The 14,719-nt window shown below is 37.3% G+C and overlaps 1 protein-coding gene across 2 annotated transcripts in view; it reads right to left on the reverse strand.

The window, feature by feature from the left end:
- Positions 1-452: 452 nt before the first annotated feature.
- RMDN2 (regulator of microtubule dynamics 2) overlaps positions 453-14,719 on the reverse strand; it is a 46,846-nt gene continuing 32,579 nt past the window's right edge. For both annotated transcript variants that reach the window (XM_059469491.1, XM_059469490.1), the window contains exons 8-11: positions 13,003-13,101; positions 11,205-11,258; positions 11,036-11,116; positions 453-1,167 (exon numbers count right to left, since the gene is read on the reverse strand). In XM_059469491.1, the coding sequence (XP_059325474.1) occupies positions 1,114-1,167; positions 11,036-11,116; positions 11,205-11,258; positions 13,003-13,101 (288 nt within the window). In that variant the 3' untranslated portion in view covers positions 453-1,113. The remainder of the gene's footprint in view (positions 1,168-11,035; positions 11,117-11,204; positions 11,259-13,002; positions 13,102-14,719) is intronic.

The following is a 14,719-nucleotide window of genomic DNA, read 5'->3' on the forward strand; positions in this document are numbered from 1 at the left end:
ACACATCAAATTGATCAAAGGAACATGCAGTTGTCCCTACTCAATTCAATGTTCTTTAACAGAAACGCCAACTTCTTCAAGGTACACTCCCTGCATCTAGATTAAGAACCTGAATTAAAAGCCAATCACAACTAGCCTCTCTTCTTCTACAGACTCTGGTGTACTCTGGATCAGTCCAGTGGTGAATGGAAATTCTTTACCTATCTGCTACATTTTATTGAAAACGCTGCTGTCCAACACACTCAGAAGTAGTAAGTCTTTAGTAGTCTATTTTTATGTACAGGTTATGTTACATAGATGATATAAAAGGTTAGTGATGGATACATGCTAGACTAGGTTCTTCAAAGACACTCTGATGAAACCACATTAGGCAACTCTTCAAAGACAGAGAGCCAGACTTCACAAACTTGATGGAGATCCTGATACAAATCCATTAAATATCAGAGCTGTAATAGAATATTCTAAACCACTTTATTTAATTGCTCTTATATTTAATATTGTACGTGATGTTACAAATAAATTATAATATTTAATTTATAAAATTTTCACAAGTCTTTGTAAAACCAACAATAGGTTTAAAGTAAAAAGAGCTTTGTTGCAGCAACAGCTTTGTTTAACTTCAACAAGACTGTAATATTTTAAGAATAGAGAAATGTGTAAACATAAATATTAATGATTTTCTTCTGTACACATCTGTGTAAATTAGTTGATATAAATATAATTTACTATAGAAACATTTTTTTGTTTGTTTATGCTACACACAGTTCTATGCTGGCATCACGTACTAGTTGATTCATCTTTCAAAGAGCGAAATTTATTCCTTTTGCATTCAAACTCCCAGTATGTCCATTGCCAGCAGTGGACCTCATGATCAGAGAATCAGACTCACAGTGTCAGAAATCTAAAATGAAATTTCAGTACAAGTTTATAAATAATCAAAAATGAATGCATTATTTTAATACCATAATTGCCAGACACTTAAAAGCCACGATCCAAGCCAACCAAAATCAATGACTGTCTTTCCATTGACTTAGCTGAAATTTACCCGCAGTTTCCAGTCTCATTTTAGTTTTACAATTTTATTACAGCGTGAAGAGTTAAAAGTACGTAGTATCAGAGCTTCAGCGTAAGAAGTAAAGCCTCTAAGTCTTTCTGGGCCTCTTTATCCTGAAAGAAACAGACAACCATGCATCAATTTAGAGAGGATAAATCCCTTCATTTGCCTAATACGTGCCTATCCACATTTCTTTACTAACAACAGACAAAACACACAACTGCAACAGCCACAAAATGTAAAGACTGCATAGTAAGCTAATTTATCAGTGAATACAAAAATAAAGTTTGAAGTGAAAACAAGAGCCAGATGGCAGCCCTCCCTTTACAGCTCTGTTAAAGCACTTAAAATGTTAGCCCACAAATAGCCTTCTCAGCAGACCAGTAAGCCCTTCAGCCTGGGATATAATTTTTATTGGTGTACTTTGCATAAAGTACTGCCTTGCCTTATACCTGATGTAATTTTGCATCCCGACCACATGCAGTTTCTCTAAAGATGTTCTGTGATGTTTGCTAATGATTTATTATGCAACTAAGAAGAAAACATTGGGAAATGTAATTAATGACATAGGTTAGATTGTGGGTTCAGAGCATACAGCCATACCTACCTGTAACAGCCACCATGGGCTGACTCCACCCTCAGTAGCTTCCACACTGGGCTTTGCCTATGCTACTGGGCTCACGGCAGAGCCAAAGTGGGAGCAAGAGCCAGGTGTCCTGCTGTGCTCAGAGCCAGCACTACACTGCACTCCTAGGGCAGCAGGAAAAGGCTCCTTTTAGACCAATGCTCAGAGCCAACACTACACTGTACTCTTAGGGCAGCAGGAAAAAGCAGAAAAAGGCTCCTTTTAGGCCCCAATGTTTTAAGCGCACAGCTTGCATGGGGCTTCAAACCTAAGCCAAGCCTAAGACTGTCTCACAGGTACCCACTGACATATGTTTTGGCTATTCCATGTATAATCTGCTTGGAAAGGGGCACATGCATATGAACGTGTAACCACAGTACAAAAACTCCGTTATTCTACTTGTTTTTAAGTGTCCCCTGGATATAATCTGCTCCCTTTAGCTGCTGTTGCTGTGAAACTTCTAGCTTGCAAAATGCACCTTGGTTTAAAAACCACATTTCTAAAATGTTACCACCTCGTGCCTGAAGGCTCACAAGGGTCCAAACACACAACACATGCACCCATGGATATTTAACAGTGCAAGTGAAAAGTGCCTGCACATCACAGATTTTGTGTAAGTATTTCTAATGACAGGGTCCAGTAATGACAATGCCACGGGATATTCTGAAGGAAAATACTGTAGACAGTCAGTGAAGTAATCACTAGATTTCAGGATCACTTCATTACTCTATCAACCAAAGAGCTGGAACAAAATACAGAACATTTTAGAATGTATTTTATGGGTGAAGAAATTCCTGCTTCTCTTTATTTTGGTTAGTTGTCTATAATGTCATGGAGGAACAGAGAAGAATATTGAGATGATAGAAACCATATGCCAGACATGTCAAACTACATCATATTATTGGTCTGGATTAAGGCATTAATACATTAGCTGGACACTTCTCTTGGAGTTACTGCCTTACTCCTACTGGCAACAATAGGCTAAACTATCTGCCTAATCATTTATCAGAGGCCTTTAAAAGCACACACTGCAAAGCTAGGAAGCTCTTGCCAAAATACTCTAACAGAAGGAAATGTCATGCAGCATAGAGCACCCCTTAAACTCCATGTCACTACAGGCTGTCTGGAGCACCATGCCATTGCTTTCAACAAAAATTGAAAACCTCAAAATTTTCTCTTAATTCAGGGAAAACAGACTCTTTTCTGTACTGACTGTGGTGAACTTGTGAAAATGATTCTAAACTCCATTAAATAAAAAAAGTGAAAAGCCAGATATTGTCCCATGCTAGAAGAAATGGAAAAGCTTAGTTGTATCTGGTTGTACTTTTATGATACCTTTCTAAGTTGAAAATTATAAAGGTGCAGATTTTCTCATATCTGAATAGTGTTCAGTATTTCATGAGTTGATGGCATTCTCTACTCATTTTGCAGGATACAGCATTTAAAAAATATATCTCCAAACAGCTTTGGATAATTGTCTCTTTAGAAGTAAAGGATTTTATTGGGCAACGAGCTTTACAAGTTGCAAAGGTCCAGAAAATATTGGGCAATCTTCCCTGAATCTTCCTCTGGGCTTAGGAAAAAGAATGGAACAAAACCCAAGATTGTTCTGAGAACTGTCTGGAGAAGAAACTGCAAACGTGCAAAGCATTCTACCTCTGGTTTGCCAGTTCTAAACAGGCAAATATCAGCTAAAGCAGGAATTATTGTTGCAAACTGCTTGACGGGTTGCATTAATTGAGCCAGCAGCTTCCGGTCAATAACAACTTGTACGGCAAAAGCATTGAAAAAAATCAGTAATGGCATTAAAAACAGAGCTGAGAATGGTCAGTGAAAGGAATATTATGTCACCTTTGGAAAGACTCCTTCCAGACAAAAAGGTGTGTCATGCTAAAAGGAGAGAGAAGCCACAACTCTGTTCAGTGTACAAGTTTCTGGTTTTAGGGTGAAAACTTCATTATTGCCCAAAGCTTTGCTGCTAATGGAAAGAAAAAGCCATAAATCCTGTCCTGGACCAACTCTCTTCCTTGTTGACTTCTGGGTCTGTGGCTTTCTGAAAAATGAACAATAAGGTCAGCCTTTTTTTTTTTTCTTTCTTTCTTTTTTTTTTTTTTTTCCCAGACAGCAGGGTTTCTCTTTAGAGTGTGGCAAGCAGAAGAAGAGGTGCAAGTTGTAGGAGGAATGCAACATACTTGCGTCAATCCCATTTGTTCACCCTGAGGCTTAGTTCAGCACTGACTAAATACACAGCCATTTTCAACCTTGTCTTTCTACTGTTAAGGCTTACATTTATTAAACACTCCTTATATCATTTTCAGAGTTGAATATGAGTTCAAAATATTCTGCACACTGCTACACAAAATGTATTCAAATTAGAGGGTCAGGGACCGTATTTTGCCTTATTGCTATTTTGTTGCTTTACTTTTATGTTTCATCATTCACAGGGGATATGCACAGGAAAAAAAGACCTGGGAGGCCAGGGACTCAACAAGGGGAGAGAGGGAGTTGAAAACAAGAGCAAGAAGGAAGAGAGAGCTGGTGGGGAAAAGGGAATGTTGGCTTAACTGGAAGTGGTTCACATTTTGACAGTTCATTTTTGCTGAAAAAAATTTACTGATACATATACATGGAGAATTGCACATATAAATATGCATGTAAAAATTAAATGGTAATTAAAGCCAAGACAGAAAGAGAATGACTTTACCTTCCATCTCTGTTAATTATTTCCTTATGTGCTAATACACTCAACCCAGGCACTGCACATGTGTGCACTTGTTGACAAAGTCCCAAGTGTCAGCAGAGAATGATACAGCCCCATGACCACAACCAAAATGGTTACACCAGCCAATGAAAACATAATTGTGTGCAACCACTGCCAAATCCCAAGCTGACATGCATCCTGTAGGGTTTCACTGAAGTCAGCAGGGCAGCATGGTATATTAAATGAGCTGGGCTGCAAGGGTGGTCCAAAGCTGTACTCTGATATGCAGTAACAGCAATGAGGTGCTGAGAGACACTCCTGCTTTTGGGTACAGCTGTATCATTCCCTCACAGCTCCAGCAGAAATCCTGGACTAGCAGAAGAGACTCCCAAGTATGCACAAGGGTTGATAGAGAGCAATAGCTCTTGTGGACAGTATAAATCATGCAAAGCTAAATGCTAAACTATCCCTTCCTGGTTTCCTGACAGACTCTCACAGATGGTGTGACTGTAGTGTGCACTAACAATTGTATAGTACCATGAGTTTTCTCCTTTGATATTGCAACACACCAATGCAATCATTCACACGATTCTTCTTCTTCTACATGACTGCTGTATGCCACAATCTGGTGTATTCTATGTTCTTTCATATTATCACTATCTTCTCTGGGATTAACCATAACTTTTCAAGGCTTTTAGGATCAAGGCAAGCACAGTTTTAAAATATGCAGCTGTCAATAATTACAGATTTCTGGATATTACTTCAAGTAGAGGGGAAAATAACCTTTCTCACCCAGAAGAATATGAAAATGAGCTTATTCAAGGACTACTGTTGAAAAATTACAAACCAGCAGAATACAATTCAGAATAGTTAGAAGTCATGTAAAATTTTAATTGGCTAGTTCTTTCCTGACTTGAAAGACTACATTTCACCTATGATCTGTTTTTCTTTTACTACTGTATACAGTATGGAGCTTTTGGTGTTCAAGACATTCTCCTCTTTCTGTCTGCCTCTCCCATGATGGGACCTACAGCTTTTCTTTCTGCAAAGTCATTGCTGAAACAGCCTGAAGACAATCACACCCAGTTACAGCCCTCTCAGAAAGGTGCCTGTCAAGGCTTCCTTCACCCTGCATATTGCCTCCAAGACAATATATTTCAAAATCCCAGGAGTCTGACTTGGCCCAGCTACTCTACAAAAATTCAGAATGGGTTTTTGCCAATCTGTTTTGTAATCCTGGAGTGTACCACTATCTCTGTGAATACTTCTTCCACTCTGTCCCTGCATCATGAGAATGCCAGTGGAAGAGACACACTCCATACTTTGGGGAACTGGCTGCTGACCAGTCTTGCTGGACTAAGAACTATGCTAAAACTGTGTTGGCTTTGATAGGATGTTGAAATGAATACTGTGTGATAGTCAGTTTAATCATAAATATAATAAGCTTGGTATTTATGAGGATAAACTTCATCCTTATGTATGAAACTGTAACACCACAAAAAAATATCTTCACTTTCCGGAATAATTTTCAGATGGAGAGAAGAAATAAGTACACAATGCAAACAAAGCTTTTTTCAAGGACTTCAAAAACATGCAGATAGAAAATTGATCTGATCACTAAGATAGAGAAAAACAGACTATTCTTTGAAGTACAAAATAATGTAAAATATGGGCAGTCTCAAGTTATTTTAGCAACTCTAACAAATGTCTCACCTTCCCCTAGAATTTTAGTTTGAAGTTTGATTTCTTTATAATGAGTTTTTAAAAAGTGTATTCCCTGCACTTGAAGCAGTCACATTCATTGTATACAAACACACTAATTAAGGAATAGTTTTTTTAAGCACACTCAAAAAATATTTTAGCTTTGAGTTGGTGGTAGCTATTAGGAAATTCTTGTTCAACTCCAGAAACAGTACTAGCAGGAAATTCAAAATGAACACAAATTAGAACACTTCCATTATTTTTCAATTGAAACATCATTGATTTTTGCTGGCCATTTGGAGGACAAATATGCAAAAAATCTAAAGCAACAAATATTGTCTGAAAAGCATGACATTTTGTATTGAGCTGAAGATATGAAAAGAAAATATTCTGGCTGATGAGAAAACAAAAACATTTTATAAGGTTAGTTGAAATTACTCTGTTTCAATTGGTAGTTTTTTTCAAAAACAAGTCATAATTTGCAACCTTCACTTTAAAAGCAAGAGTAAATTACTTTTTTTTTCCTCAAAATCTTACTCAGAAGGACAGATTACAATAGCAGCTTCAAATAAGATCTGTTGGAAATATCACAACAAGGTCTGCTCATATGACCAATCCATGGCTGCTGGAGTGGTATTTCTTGGAAAAACTTGAAAATACAGATAGAGAAATGGTCTGTTGGAACAGAACAGCTGATGGGTGCTGAAATTTATACTCTGACCTCTCTTCCATCCCTCTGCAAATCCCACTTTTTTCCTTATAGACAATACTAAAAATGAAATTAATAGCCAGGGAAATCAATTATGGTGTTGTACAAAAAAGTGAAAGAAGAAAATTGTGTAAGTTCTCCTCAGGAGCTGCATTCTTGTGTAAAAATTCAGCCATTGTTGCTGCCTATTATTACATTTATCACCTCCTCCACATAAGTTTCGGATGTCACTGAGGCTGAAAGCAGAGTCTTTAATAAATCTCTGCTTCCTACTATTCTACACCTGTAAGAAGTGAATGTCATAACCATGAATTTCTGTAAGATCTAAACCTCTCTTCTTTGTTAATTTCAACTCTGAATTGCCATAATTTCTAATTCCTGGGAAGGACAGAGTGCACAAAATCACTAATAATTTTGTAAAACACTTATCTTTAGGGAAGTTTTAATCTACATTTTAAGTAAGACTTTCAGCAACTCAGTACAAATTGATTTCCTTTGCATTTTTCCTGCTTTCCTGTCTTCATCTCTTCCAAGACTACACCTTTTGTAACACAACTGCTGCTTTTGAGATTAATTTTTTAAAAAAATGTAATAGAGACTAGAACCTTGAAATTTTAATCTCTTTCTCTGCTAGGCTGTTAACTCCTTTGTGATGAGCTTACTGGTCCTACAAGCACAGAATTCATTGTCATGCTCATGCTTGTCTCCAGACACAAGAAAAAACAGTTCTGTGACTATTATACTTTATAATTCTACATTAAGACTTGAAATTCTAAGAGTTCCAGTCTTGAAAACTTCCAACAATCTTTAATATAAACAAGAAATTAGGGTCTTATTCCCCTTACAAGCAAAGCACCATGTGTTTAACCACACACACACACATGCACCCTCTACCTGTTCTGTCTTTCTGTATCCAAGACAGATACTCATGATTTCAAAATTAAGTTACATTTTTGTCTTAAAATTAAAAAAAGTAATTTTGTTCCACCACATCTGGTTTCAAGAGCCCTTCACACAGTCACAGTCAGCAAGGCTCTGAGCACACTACAAAGTAATGAGTCTCAGTAAGGATAATGCAACATCCTCTAGATGAACAGAGCAGCTGTTGAGCACTTAACAATAACTCACAGCAGCCCTGAACATTGGATCTCTTTTACTGAAGGGCAAATGTTTCCCAGGACCCTGAGGTTATCCACCTGGGTAGCAACCAGAGGAAAACTGGACAATTTAATGTCCCATGCACCTCCAGCAGTGAAGTACCACTCTACACTATTTATGGCCAAGGAAGGACTGCATGATTCATTGGAGGCTCTTTGTTTAGAAAGGATAGAGAAAGGTCTTTAAAGTTGCACTGTAATATCAGCTATGTTTTTGCAGATGTAATTTGAACCAAATCACACATATATCCTTTTAAAATAAAAAGAATGCATAGACTGATAAGTTAAAAATGTGCCAAACTATTTCTAAAAACTGTCCTGTTTTTACAAATTGTCCTGTAACTCTTAATTTACAGGACTCACTCAATCAGAACTTGTTTCTTTTTTTATAATTTCTGTGTATCCTTTCTAAGATTCAGAATAGGTTTGAAACAGGCCATTTGTTGGTTTTTTTCCTTTAATAAGAATTAACTATGTTTGGAAGCCCCTTTACCCCTTGAATTAAAACAAACTCTGTAAATGGTAAGACAGAGGCACAAAAGTGATATCTGGATGTGACATAACATTCAAGACAAAAATAGTATCACTTAACTTGAAATGTTATGTGAAATGAATCCTAGAAAAAGTGTCAAAGAAGTGTCCTGAATTAGAGCAGCTCAGAATTTGACTTGAGGATTAAAATGAGCTATGGGCTACTTTACTGATGCCAAGCACCTCTGGTTCCCAGAAGGCACTGGAAACTGTGGATGCTCAGAAGCAATAAAAAGTAAACCACTGTCTCTGATAATTTTTCTGCAGGATGATTTTTATCATGAAATACTATACATTTCCTCAATGTGGCACCTTTCCAGAAACTTTGTCTCTCAGCCTGCTCCTGATTTTATGCCTTTATACAAATACATGTTTCTCACTAGAAGCCAACATTTAAAAACAATAAAGGAGTTCCCCTGCTTGAAGAAAGAGAAAATTCATATGAGAAACTATGATTACACTTGGGAATTATGGGTTTCACATGACTGTGACAAAATACCACACTGCTGACAACCCTGAGATCCTGAGCTGTGGCAAATGGAAAGAAATCATCACACTGCTGCTGACCTGTGCTTTTTTTTAGACCATGAGCCCCAACTTCTACAGGGCTGCAGTAAATTCAGGCAATAATAAAGTGCATATTAGCATCTGTTTATTAGTCTCTCCCCAATGCCTCTTCAGTCTTATTACAGTCTCTCTCCCCTCTTAAACTAATCTCACTAAATGTTATTCCTACATACAGCTCCAAGCCCTGAACCACTTCACTTCCAACACATTTTCCCAAAAATCAGTAACAGTCTTTCTGTAACACAATAACCAAAACAACATGTAATATTTGAATTCAGATGGGATTTGAGGTAACAGCCAGCAACAGCAGAGTTCATGTTCCAGATCTCCATTTCACAGTAATTTCTTTCAGCATGCACTTGGTTTTTTTACCCTGTGCTGAGTGCTTAGTTGTTTTTTTTAAAATTGAATTACATACTACTGCCCTAATGCCATATTCTTCTGGACTCTTTTTTCCTAAATCTAACTCAAAACACATCACAAGTAAACAAGACAAAGGAGATTAATCTGTGATATCTATAGGATTTTTCAAAACAGGAGAGGTCAAATCATCTTGTCCTCTTCAGATGGACAAAAGATTTTTAGGGCCCATTTGATGCTTACTCTTCTGATTACACAAATCAGTGTAATTCTTGTTCCCATCACCACCCTGCTTGTCAGAATACATACACCTATCCCTCAGACTCCTTTTGAATTCCTGCTCTCATCTCAGGGTTCCTTCTCCTTCTCAGGTCTGCTGATACTTCACAAATGTGATGGGATATTAAACAGATACTCTATAGCAGCCTTTCCTATGTTCTGTAATAGGCAAGCTGAAGATATATTTTAACAGTAAGTAAAGAATAAAGAGAATTAAATAATTGTTAATGTCATATCAGTATCAATACATATTTAAAGAAACACTGACCTTAAGCAATGATTACTTAATTTATGATTGGTACATACTATAACTGGGGCCAAAAATCAGGCCACCCAGGAGCAGCGGCTGGTGAGGCATGCAGGGGTCTCTCTTCCCAGCAGGAACACTTGACATAAACATGTTAGTGCTCCACACACAGCATTTATTGTCAATCAAGTTAAAGAGTTATTTAATGGTCTTTTTCCTTAACTTCAAAGAATTAAATGGGATGGGGCCAATTCCTCTCAGGAATCACCTCTCTTTCTCCATACCACATCTGCTGTGCTCAGAGGGGGTCCCTTAGGCTCAAAAAGCTCAGGTTTGAACCCATCATGCTCTAGGATGGTAAGATGTTTCCAGTTATAGGTCAGTTATGGAACTTGCTTCTACATGAGATCAGACAGAGTGAACCTTCTTGCCATGACTTGGTTTATATTTGAGAAATTAAACAACTTAAATCTCTCAAATATTTGTAGAAATTTTGTGTCCACATACCAAAAATGCTCTAATGGGCCTAAAATACTGTAATGGGTCTCCAAGAGGAATCTAGTAATCTCTTAGAACAGACTCTAGGCTAGCAGATGTGATTTGAAGAACTGTGCCCCCTTAACTGCCCTGTGGTTGAAGACAAAGCCAATCTTTAATAACTCATCTGTCTCTGCTGTAATTAACATACTGCCCTTAACAAGAGTCACAAATCAGAGGCTTTCAGGAGCAGAGACAGAGACTGTAGGACAAAAATCCAGAGTGCTTTCAATTGAGAAAAGCATAGGTCTGGGGCAAAATTTCAGCACAGCTAGAGTGACACACTCAACTGCTTATGCTCAAGATGATCTAATGAGGTGGGTTGAATTACAAAGAGTACAATTCAATTTCTGATACAGACGAGTCCCTAACAGTTCCCCAAACAAAGATTTTTTTTAAGCTGTTGATACAGACAACTGTAATGAGGCAACCTAGAGTGGAGGAAAAAGGAATGTTCTGTGTTCAGAGGAAAAACTGAAACATTATGTTGTTACCAGCAGTGCAATAATGGATGCCAAAGACAAGAGAGCAGTCACAAGGGAACAAGTTATCACTCTCAATACCCACCTCATTAGTAACTGAGAGAATTGACAGTGCAGAATCACAGTACTTCAGAGCATTGCTTTTCTGGCCAAGATCTTTATAGCACTGAAAAGAAAAAACATTTTGTTTCCAATCAAACCACTGTAAGAACACCAGAGTCTACAAATCATTATTTTTAAAAGAACTTGGTTACCTTTGCCAAATACACATAATTGCATTTGGAATATCCTGGATGCATTTCTTCTGCCTAAATAATAAAAAACAGGAAAGAAAATAGACATAAAACTTGCATGATGAGATTTACGCGGTCTGCCTAACATTTTTAGCAATGCACTACATTTCCTCAAACATCAGACCAAATCATCCCTACTCTGTGTAATGCAATCTGTTTAGTAGCACTTCAAAAAAATCAAGAAAACAAAAAATTACAAAACTCCAACCCTAAACCAGGCACATGAGATGCTGACAGTGAACACAGAAAATGTTCCGTACTGCTTTCTCTCCTCTCTCCCTAAGCACTCTGTAAAGATCTAGGGTCATTCTGTACAAGATCTATTGGATTCATTCACTTACAGGGTAGGTTTAAAGATACCACTGTCTATAGATTATTAACATTTATTTCCTTATCAAAGAAGTGAGAAAGAAACCAACATTCACATTTTGTGTAATGAGTAAAGAACTGTGTTTATCAATTTTACAATTATTTCCCTTCCACATTCTCTTATTTTCTGGCTTTGGGTTCACTTTTCTTTTTAAATTATCATCTTCTAAAAATTTCAGGTAATTTTAAAAGTTTAATAATGTCTTTTTTTTTTAAACAAATCAAGGATATAGAAGCTTGCAAGATGAGTAAAACTTCTACTAATTATCTACTAACAAAGAAGCAGCTTTTAATCAAAGAACAGCTATTGGGAGGGGAAAATTACATCAGTGAAATTTATAGTAGCTGTAATCTTTGGACCAAAACAATGCTGCTTTACCACAACTGTGTAGAATCAAACAACTGAAAAAGAAACCTAAACAGTTGTCTTTTAGACAGTAATTTGATTTTTGTTGCTGAAGATGACTTAAAACCACAGTCACTCTGCAGCCCACCACAAAATACCCTGAAGCTAAAGCAAATGTTTCAAATTATTTCTACGACTTTTGGAATTTGACCTTCAAGATAAAATCTCTTAAACTGGGAAGATGGTAATGTATTGTACTGTCCAAAATTCAGGAGATTTTCAGTCTTTAAATAGACTAAGAACACAGAAAAGAAGAACTTTTTACAGTGAGGAAAAGATGCCTGTCCAATTTCTTTGAAAAACTTTGATAGTAATTGTAATGATAGAAGTTTATGCTTTGAATCTATGAATGTGAAAAACTTGTATGCTTTGGAGCTCCAGAAGCAGAGATTATTCATATGGAAAGCAATAAAAGATAGATTTATTTTATTCATGTGGTGTTTTCTCATAACTGTGTTCAAATAGAATGCCCAGGAATATGGACCTATATATGACAGGGCTTTCTTTTCTACTTCACTACAAAAGCCATTTCATCTTCACAAATAAGAAAGACTTCTACTGAAATTCAGTGGAAAATAGTTTCAGATCAGAAAAAAGAGAAGGATCACAATGTCAAAGTTTTCTTTGCCTATGTCAACTCTCTTGCAGAAACAGGCAAATTTGCAATCACAATCACTATCTGTTTCAGCAGCATATGTAACTAATCAATATTAACAACACATTCAATTCAATAACTATTAACCACAGCAATTAATTGGAGAAATTCCTGAAACTAAATAAAGAAAAGAAAGGCGCTAACCACTCAGTCCAAACTAATTTTAAAACTGAAAAGAAAAAAAATATTTTAATAGAAAGCTCAGTGGTGTTTAGAAGAGCCCTGAATGTATAGCTACTGAACACAGCCTGTTGAACAGACATCTTGACAATACTCACATATAGCAGCTGGCAAACAGCAATATAGGAAAATCCTTGGCTAGGACTTACCTTAAGGAAATTCTGCAATGCTTCTTCTACTGTTGAAGTTGGTGGAGTCCCAAAGAGAGCAGCAGCTACTTTCTTTTCAAGCCACGACAACTGAGCTACCTAGAAATAAAAACCAATCAAACAAACAAAACATTAAAAAGTGAGATTTCTTAAGAGTTGCTTTTCAGTTTTGCAGTAAATACTGTCTTTTGTATTGCACTACCTATACAACATATTTTGGAAAAGAACCTGTAAAGGAATGCTGCTTTATAGTGTCAGTTTGGCCAGCTCAAAGCAGTCTTTTGGAGTTTAGAGTCATATGACCAAACACCAACATCCTCAATATAAGGCTACTTCCATGTTCAAAGTTTAAAGTACATTTTAGGTTTCATAGCGTCTTGTCTTTTTTAAAAACCTAAGGCTAGAAATAGTACTTGTTGAGGTTTTCATGAAATAGACAGCTTTGCAAGGTAATCTATGCACCTGACTCCTTTCCTACATTATAAAAAGGTGTTGCTGCTGTAAAAATATGAGTGGTTTTGGAGCTTGTGTAACAAGTTCATTTATTACACAGAAGCTGGTGACAACCACTGTTAAGAAACAGGCTCAATTTTTAGCTCCTCCAGTCTGACAAATAACACTTGCCAATGACCTCTTCTCATTTCAGGAAGATCAGCTGCTATAAAAGGACTTTAGGGAACTGTCATATTGCCACACAATGCATATGACTTACATACACTGACACCTGACAGTTACTTTGGTTACTGCCATAAGGTATTTGGCTCCATCACCCAGCCCTCACATCTCCAGGAAAGGATGGAGTTGCTAAGAAATGCAGTGTGAAAGAAGAGCCTGTTTAAGTGGAGGAGTGAAGCCACTTTCCTTTGGTCACTTCTACCATATCTGTAAAGAAAAGCCAGAAGTTTTTTCCTTCGTATCAGTATTTGAAGCACAGCACTGATGGCTCCTGTCACAGAGCAGATGAGTCAAAAAATGGTAAAAACCAAGGTTCTGTATTTTCTGGCCTGATCTATGCAGAGGCAACACAGAGAAGAAGCACACACAGGGTGTGTGAAAGAGAGCCCCTCATCAGAGACTTGGAGATGAGATATGAATCACATAGGGACATCTCTTTTTCAGAAGGAGCTGCAATTCAAATAACAGAGTTCAGCCTTGAAGTCAAGTCTCTCCTACTGCTATGAAATTTAAAAGGGTTTTGCTTTGCTTTAGATTTTTCCTGCCTCATTCCCTGGCTTCTCAATATTTGCAGGGCTGCTGCTGCTCCCCATACCAGCTCCACCTATATCCAGCAATTATCCAGGAGATGTCAGCTAATAATTGTAAAATATGAGAATCCACTCTGTCCTAAATATCCACAGCTACCAACCAGAATGCTTCTCCTCTGAACAGACATCAAGTTCTACCTACTTCTTCTTGCAAACGAAAAATACCATTGCAAAGACCAGAAATACAGGTCAGCAGGGAAATGCACAGGATCATCTTTTCTCATCTGGCCTCAATGCCTCAAGCTACATGAGAGCAGCATTGCATGGAGACAGAAGGCATCCTGTTCCAGTCCTGCTAGCTGCTCAGTAGAGTCCCAAGGCCTTATTTGTTACATGTTGTGGTAAGTGTCTCACACCAAAGCCCTAAATTACAACCCAGAGAGAAACAATATTACCAAAAAAAGCTTTTGTTTTCATTCTTTCACATACCTTGCCTTAGAAGCTTCTTCTGA

The sequence above is a fragment of the Ammospiza nelsoni genome, chromosome 3, assembly GCF_027579445.1.
Source record: "Ammospiza nelsoni isolate bAmmNel1 chromosome 3, bAmmNel1.pri, whole genome shotgun sequence".
In the NCBI taxonomy this organism is placed as follows: Eukaryota; Metazoa; Chordata; class Aves; order Passeriformes; family Passerellidae; genus Ammospiza; species Ammospiza nelsoni.